This window comes from Aplysia californica, unplaced genomic scaffold (genome assembly GCF_000002075.1).
Source record: "Aplysia californica isolate F4 #8 unplaced genomic scaffold, AplCal3.0 scaffold00004, whole genome shotgun sequence".
Taxonomy (NCBI): domain Eukaryota; kingdom Metazoa; phylum Mollusca; class Gastropoda; order Aplysiida; family Aplysiidae; genus Aplysia; species Aplysia californica.
The window spans coordinates 3,300,772-3,309,567 of NW_004797274.1; the positions used below are offsets into that span (position 1 = coordinate 3,300,772).

Consider the following 8,796-nt stretch of genomic DNA (forward strand, 5'->3'; position numbering starts at 1 on the left):
GAAAATCGGACTCGATTCCTCGATTTTTTTCAGTTTTGGAATCGAGGCCTCGAGTCTTTTTGCCGTCGATCTTGTCCTGGCCTAGTAAAGATATAAACTTGTCACAGTACTCAATCTATGTAACGAATTGTGCACTGGTCTGTGGAATCAAACGTTACAATTAAAATTAGATCTAGATTATCTAGATTTCTAGATCTAGATCTAGAATCTAGATGATTAGATCTACGATCCCTTAGATCTATCTCTAGATTAGTTAGCTAGGCTATACTTTTACATTTTACACAAGTTTATCATTCTTTCATACATATTATCATAAAAGTTTGTTCCTTGTTGATTCGTGAATGAATACTAGATGTCTAGACTAGACAATCTAGACTAGACTAGATCTAGATCTAGATCTAGATCTTGAGGATAGATCAAGATATCTAGATTTCTAGACTAATAGATCTAGATCTAATCTAGATTCTAGATCTAGAATCTAGATCTAGATTCTAGATCTATATCTAGAATCTAATTGTCACGACAGTGAATGCATGCAACCAGCTAATAATGCAAGGCTAAGGCCAAGTCAGAACTGGTCAGACAGAAAGGACATGGTCAATCATGCAATGAATGGGGCATTGACTAGAGCTGTTTCCTATACTGGGTTTCACTGTAGATCTAGATCAGGATCTATTCTGTTGAATCGTCGGATTACGACGATGGGCTACAGCACAAATCCAATCTAAACAAAACAGTCAAAGACCGGACCCGATGCGAGATCCGATGGGGGAGTCAAGACTTCAACAAACACTCAAGGTCTCTTGCTCTCGCCTGAAACTTTAATACTCACATTAAACTGATGGTGCTCGCCTACTTGCTACGCCTGAACTTCAAAATTCACCGCATTCTATACGCCATGAAACATTAGACAGTAGGAATTTATATGTCAAATGTAACAATAAATGCAATAAAGGATAGTCATTCATTCCCCCAAGGAATATCTCCGGAACACAAACCCACCTCAGGTTATTTTTAGATCATAAAACAGGAACTTATTCGCACCACGTGACAAAGCTACGCATATTCCCAGCTTCGTAGGCCTAACTACAATGTTGCTTTGTCTAGGCCTACTGTCTGTAGGGAGCAGAAAGGGGAGGGGTATTTTTATGCGGAAATGCAAATATGCCTGTATTATTTTACCCTCCAGAAACCTATAAAATACGATACGGATCTTTACACAACAATAAAATTATTCTTTTTCTACAACGTCTGACTTGTAGGTCTGAAGGGAGGCTACCCGAATAAATTTTGTGTTATGAGAGTTCATCCTCTGTATTCTCCCTTGCCTTGTTTTGACAACATGGCATGACGATTCTCGAATCAAGCTCTTCAAACGCTTGATCAAGACGTGTCTTCAGCAATATTTTCTCCGAGGAAGGATCGTGTCACACTACCGAGCGTAGTTTGAGACTGCTGTCAGTCGGAACAATGTCAGGCAAGGACAACAAAGAAAATAATACCGTGTCCATAGAAATATAAGGGGTTGAAAGAGATTTTGTTAAACAAGTTGGATTCCCCACTTTTTTTATTTTATTCTTTCAAATTAAACAGGACATAGATCTAGATTTACCGTACCGTACTGGCTTTACGATGGACTTGTAAAAGATGGTCAAATTGCATTTTTTACAATACTAGAAAACAAGACCACGCTAATCAGTTATAGTAAGGTCAACGTGATCATCAAAATTATCTTAAAGAGCATTTTAATTTAATTAAATAAGACATTATCATTATCAGGGAGAGAAATGAATCCCTTGTGGTGTCATCGTGCTGAAAGGAAAAAGGAAATGATAGGTCATTTACCTACTTTCACTCTGTTGGATAAATGTGTGATACGAAAATGACAATGTGGGCTTAATTTTTAATCATTTCCCAGGGAGAAATTTGTGTCGATCGTTTACAATGGCAGTGGTTTTACAAAGGTCAGGTGTACTCGTGCAACACACAACAATTAGAAAGGACATAATAGACATCTATACCTGACAGTACATTTATTACGAGCTGAAACACCTCCACTTCATAAACATTCTCCCCCCCCCCCCCCCCCGTCTCTCTCTCTCTCTCTCTCTCTCTCTCTCTCTCTCTCTCTCTCTCTCTCTCTCTCTCTCTCTCCCCCTCTCTCTCTCTCTCCCTCTCCCTCTCTCTCTCCCTCTCCCTCTCCCTCTCCTTCTCCCTCTATGTGTGTGTGTGTGTGTGTATTTGTGTGTATTTGTGTTATTTGTAGCAACGTGAGTTCGGTAGGCTAACCTCACTGCACGGGTTGGTAGGAATGAGGTTCTTTATCTGTCTGTTCTTGCTAATGCTTTGGAAATAAGTCGTTTACTGCTAGGTCGATAATAAAAAGTCTTGGGTCGGTGTGCAACTATGGTCAGTAGCGTTGTGTCCGCCTTTTTTAAGACCATTAAATTTTGTCTTGTATAGAAAGTTATTTCTTTTTATGGGGTACTTGTTTCCCCAAATCTCTAACAAAACACGATATGTACTAAAATTTATAAAAACTTTCTATTGTGGAGACGTGGAATATTTGGAAGATAAATATATTCAGACTGAAGGGCCTAACTTTCCCCATCAAGCCTCTGCTGTAACTTTTTGACAATCTATTACATGTATTGAAGAAAGGCAAAATCAAATGTGGAAAAGTACACCATCTTAAACAGGGGGAGGGGGGGGGGAGAAAAAAATGCAACGAAGCAAAAGAAACATGGATAAATGCTCAGTGTCAACAAATTGAGAAGCACCAAAACAAAGACAGCAACATGTATTCCGAAATCAAAGAAGTAAGTGGGATAAAAGGATGATCAAATACAGGATGCTTAAGATCAAAAAGAGGGGATACTTTAACGGACAATGGGAATGTCTTAAACAGGTGGTCAGAATACACAGAAGAACTTTTCAAAGATAATAGAGGAGAAAAACCGGTAATAAGGAATGAAATAAATGGACCACCAATTCTGAAAGCTCAAGTAAAAGCTGCCATTAGGAAAATGAAACAAGGAAAAGCCACAGGGCCAGATAATATTTCCAGTTGAAGTGATTGTCGCACTTGAAGAACTAGGCACTGAAATAACAAAGGTTCTATTTATGACAGTGGTGAGATCGCAGAAGATATGATAAAGTCACTTTGTATAGCTTTACCTAAAACACAAGGTGTCACAGAGTGTGATACGCACAGAACAATTAGCCTTATGAGTCATTTTACAAAAATATTGCTGCGAGTAATAATGGGAAGATTGAGAAAAAGTGTAAGACCAGAGATATCTAAAACGCAATTCGGCTTTGCTCCTGACAAGGGCACTAGAAATGCTATATTCACCTCAATAATGTTAATGGAAAGATGTATTGAAGCACAGAAAGATCTGTATTTATGCTTCATACATTATTCAAAGGCGTTCGATAAAGTTAGACATAATGAGCTATTTAGAATACTGGAAAAGCTAGACATAGATGGAAAAGATCTAAGAATTATCTGGAATTTGTACTGGGACCAAAACGCTGCTGTTACGAATTAATGTAGAATACAGTGAATATAAGCAGATTGGGAGGGGAGTGAGGCAATGATGTGTTATGTCACCAGATCTCTTTAACATGTACAGTGAAACAATCCTTAGAAAAATAGAAAAATGTCCGGGTCTCAAAGTAAATGGAGAAAATATTAATAGCATCAGGTATGCAGATGACACAGTTTTAATAGCAGGCTCAGAAAAGGACCTTCAATTGCTTCTAGATACTGTTGTAACAGAAAGTGAACGTAAAGGATTGGTGTTGAATGTACAGAAAATAGAACGCATTGTAATATCCCCCAAAAAGTAGCATATCCTAGTTGTAATCTCATTAGCAAAAGTGAAAAGATCAAACAAGTCCGACAGTAAATATCTTGGATATATGATACATGTAACATCTGATGCCAAATGTTCCACAGAAATAAAACGGAGAATTATCTACAGTGGCTAAGGCTAGTTTCAATTAAATGAGCCCAATCCTGAAAAATAGAAACATCTCAATGACCACCAAAATGAAAGTTCTGAAATGCTATGTTTGGTCAACCCTTCTATATGGCTGTGAACGCTGGACAATCACTAAAGACAGTGAAAATAAAATAGAAGCAACTGAAATGTGGTTTCTTGGGAGACTGCTAAGAGTGTCGAGGAAGGAAAAGAAACCAAATGAGGTAGTGCTTGATGAAGCCAACGTGGGGCGTTCAATGTTGATGAAAATAATCAGGAAACGACAAATGCAGTTTTTGGGACACCTGAATAGACATAAGGGTCTTGAACATCTAGCTCTCACTTGCAAAATTGAAGGCAACTGAGGCAGAGGTAGGCCCAGATCAGCCTACTTAGGGAACCAAAACAAACGGGTAACATGGAAAGATCAGGGAAACGTAGCTTTTTTCAGAGCATCCGAGAAAAGGAATGAATGGAGAACCATGATCGCCGATGCCTGTCGCAGATCTGACACTGGATGATGACGATGATTATTTTTCACGTGATTTTGGAAGGTCAATTTTTTGTTGCTAATTGTAACTTATTAGTTGTTGTTTTTGTTTTGTTTTTGTTTGTTGTTGGTAGTGGGGGGGCACCACCTCCCTTGGGTAGCGGGTGAGGCAGTCCAACCTCCCTGAATCCTCCACGAAGAGATGCCTGTTTTTTGGTTTTTTAAAATCAATTCCCTTGTTTTTGAGAGGTTTTTCATCTTTAGTAAATTGTCTGTTGCACCATTCACTAAACATAGACCTATACATAATATTTTTTGCGGTACTCTTTTTCATCAAGGCGTATCAGTCAAGCGAATTGTTGTTTCATACTTACGTATGTTGGTATACATTGTATACAAAACTGGTAACAAAACACATGACTGGGGACCACGGGTTTTACAAATGAGGTGTAAGATTTTTGTGTCGTTCAGCTTATAATACTGCGGCCAGCCTGCCAAATCTTCCAAGACCCATACAGTAACTGATTTTTAGACTGTTTTCTTTGCGTTCCCTGATAGATCCCAAGGTTAGTCGGATACTCCTGGTTTTTCAACTTGCAGTGTAACTGATTTTTACGTGTGAATATGTTTCCCTCCTAAAGGACCCCATGCCCTCCGGCAGCTACATCCCGATTTCGAAGGTACTCTGTATGCTTTCATGCCATTAAAAAATTTTCAGTTTTAGTATCGGATAGGAATTAATTAATTATTGGGAATTTTGTCCAGGTAACAGCCGATAATTCTCGATCATTCTCCGTCCCAATTCAAATAACTTTATATAGAGCCACGCTCGCTGTCGCTGCTGGGGATGAACGCCGAGACGATGAGGAGCACGGGGCTCAACCGGATCACCTCTGTGTTCGTCCCGTTCACCACGAGAGCTCTACTGTCCGGCCCACCGCTCCGAGCCTCTTCCATGTACACCGCGTGTGGTCCCATCGACGACGACCTCTGGGAAGCTGGCCAAGAGACACCAGCGACCAGCCAGGTGTTCCGCTACCAGTCAGTTGTCGGTCATCACGCAAAGCCCGTGTGTTCTGAATTGTACATCCACAGGAGGGATCACAGGAACGGAAAAAAGCGAGTCGTTCCTACAATGCTGTACAACCTGGAGGCTAATCGGTACGGTGGGCCTGCAAAATGTTTACATTTTGTTTTAAAACAAAAAATAAATGATTAGTTACATCAAACCGTAATAGTTGTTTTCTCTGTGTGTTTATCATTAAATGAGTGTTATTGTGTCGATCTGCTCCTCTTTGTTCCGACTCATACTCGTAGGTGATTGTTGAGTGCTCTGGTGTGGTCTGCTCTTTCTTTCGTATCAAACATATATCCTCCTGAACTGTCCTCCTTCTTTTTTTATTGTACTGAATGTCACTCTACAGTAACACTCCTAATCTTTTGCACTTATGACTTAAATGACCTTTTTATGTTGCAAGTGCCATAAACTCGTATTATTTGTGGGTGGTTTGAGGATGCTCTTGAGTAGCCTGCTCCTTCCATCCTATCAAACATCTATCGTTATCATCTCTCCTCCATCTTTTCTTTATATGTTAGTCTCTGGTAACACCTCTAACCTTCAGTTCCTATACGACTTATTTGTGTGACAAGTGCCGTGAAACTCTTATTAAAAACTAAACTAAATCGTCAATCGTCCTTATCTTTCTTACTTCTTTTCCTTGCACTGTATGTTACTCTTCAGTAACACTTTAAATCGTTATTATAATTTGACCTATTTGTGTTGCGAGTGCCCATAACCGCTTCTTAAAACTAAACTCAAACTTGCGCTCATATGACCTATTATGCAGTTTGCAAGTACGGTAAAAACTTTTAGCAAACTTACCAAAAACCCAACCTTTCTTTTCTTTTCTTTACTTCTTTTTTTTTTTTTTTTTTTTTTCTTTTCTTTTCTTTTTCTGACAGACCTCCCGTACCTGAACATCAGCTACTGGAGGACGACTTTCGAGCGTTCCGCAGCGTGGCCCACAACAGGCAGACCGTCCTACAGAGCCGGATGACACCAGACCTGCAGGTGGAGAAATTCCTTCAGGTATGATTCTGGAGACACCCCCCCCCCCCAAAAAAAAAAAAAAATAAATAAATAAATAAATAAATAAATAAATAAATAAATAAATAAATAAATAAATTTAAAAAAAGGTGAAATGGTATAGGTTTAACGCCCCTATCAACACTATTAGGTTATTTCAGAAGCGGGTTGGAGACGTTTTGTCGTGTTGATATCGAAAAAAATCTAGGTTAGCCTAATCAGGGGGCACTCTCAAACGACGAGCTTCTTTTACCCGCAGGCTTCCCTCGAACGACGAACATGCCGCCTCTTTCGAATGGCGACTTTTTCTGTGATGTAATCAAAGATCATATACTCGATCTTTGATGTAATTTCGATACCAACAATTTTTAATTTTAATGTTCCTTATCCATGTGTTGCTATATGAGATGGAACACGTCTTAGAACGAAAATCACTTCATGACCAAGACTCACTAGACCAGGGTATCCAAAACAAAAACTAAACTAAAACCCTGAGCGAGTACATGTATCTGAGAAGAATAGGTTCGTAACTCGAAGGTTTTTACCCCGTTTATTTTGTTCCTTTCGTGACAATTCAGAAAAGTTCTCAACGTGTCCCACAGCCTGCCCTATTTTGGTAAATCATTGCACATTTTTTACACCCCCTTCAACACGATTAGCTAATTTAGGAGGTGGGAAACTTTAATCCTGCCAGTCAGGGCCAACCCGAGCTGAGAAAGATACGGCATAGCAGCAGATAAATGGAAATACTCGATTTTTTAAAAAGCCCTGCCCACACGGGAATCGAACTATATCTCTTGAAGAGTCTTATATAGGCCTAACCATTACACAACAGACGCCAGCGACCTACTTATAATACATGTACACACATCCGATTAGTTGAATGTGCACAATGTTAGCTGCGATTCTTAACATCTGTCTCGATATCAAACTATATACTTTTAAGTAAAGAATCATTCATGGATGGAAAGTGGATAAACAAATGGATGAATGGACAAATAATAAATAAATGTATTAAACCATCCGCGGATTTGCACTCTCCTTGTAATCGGGTGGAGTCGTGGTGATTCCTATACCAAACAACCGAGGGTAAAAGTAAAATACTGATTCCCTCCCTCCCCCCCCCCCCCAAACCCCATTGCTCCATGTCTTCGTGATACTTTTTGTGCGTTTGTTTTTGTTTTTATTTTTGTTTTGTTTTTTGTTGCTGAGTTGTTTTTTTCCAGGACAACCACTTGGCCTGTACAATCCTGGGCACCACACCGAATTCTTCAGAGCTTTTACAGCTTGCCAAGTTGGTGAGAAGTCCGGGTTGTCGCGGTGACCAGATGGTAACGTACAGGTAACAGATGTTTGTTTTGCTTGTCTGAGTAATTATCAGAAGCACATCGACACAGTAATGGTCATTTAGTGCTGGGGAAAAGTAACAAGACAGAAACAAAAGAGGGAAAGTAAAGAAGTAGGACCTATTATCAGTGGCTTCCTCCAACCACCCGCGGGTAAGAGATGAAAGATAGTAAACTTTATTAATTCACGGGGTGGGGGGGGGTGATTTGAGGTGGATATACCAGGAAACAAACATACAAAGATTTAGCGTCAACACAGAAATGCGCCCAGCACTTTTCAATTAGATAAGATAAACTTTGTTGAACCCTCGGTGGGAATTTGGGAGGATATTCAAGAACACCAACACATACAGATCACAACATCAACACAGAAATGCACACAATATTTTCCGATGAGATAAGATAAACTTCATTGATCCACGAGGGAAATTTGGGGTGGATATATCTCAGAAAACACCAACATGCACACATTTTCAGTATCAGCACAGCAGTGCACTTAGCACACTCATGTTAAATGATACTAATACTGTTGATACGCATGCAGTGATGCATGATGCAGTCACAGGTACGTACCCATGATGCAATTATTCAGACGGAATACACCATACGAGGGGGTTCTTGTAGTCGAAGGGCACTGTGTTTGCCTTTCATTCAGTAGGTAGGCCTCCAAGGTTCGAAACCTGACAGTGACGAAAAATGTTCTTTTCTAAAATGTTGTCCTGTCACCTGCTTTCCTGTTCTCTAGATCTAATCATGTTCTGTCGTAAGAGTGGGCTTCGGCCGCGAACCGGGCAAAATTCAAAATCAATTCCTACCAAACCGAAAATGCTTACTGTTTCCTGCGCGCTCATAGGACTTTATTATGCAGTTGTGAACACCATAACCCCC

General features: G+C 39.8%; 2 protein-coding genes across 2 annotated transcripts in view; one reads left to right on the forward strand and one right to left on the reverse strand.

The window, feature by feature from the left end:
* LOC101857074 (USP6 N-terminal-like protein) overlaps positions 1-1,003 on the reverse strand; it is a gene marked incomplete in the record, with an annotated part of 24,384 nt that extends 23,381 nt beyond the window's left edge. The window contains 1 exon segment of the mRNA XM_005089267.3: positions 833-1,003.
* Positions 1,004-1,022: 19 nt separating this feature from the next.
* Positions 1,023-7,904, forward strand: LOC101845204 (the record flags this gene model as incomplete). Its single annotated transcript, XM_005089302.3, is given in 4 exon segments — positions 1,023-1,477; positions 5,298-5,637; positions 6,439-6,565; positions 7,789-7,904. Coding segments are annotated over 4 exon segments (590 nt in total), but the record flags the coding sequence as incomplete, so codon positions are not given.
* Between the last annotated feature and the right edge of the window lie 892 nt (positions 7,905-8,796).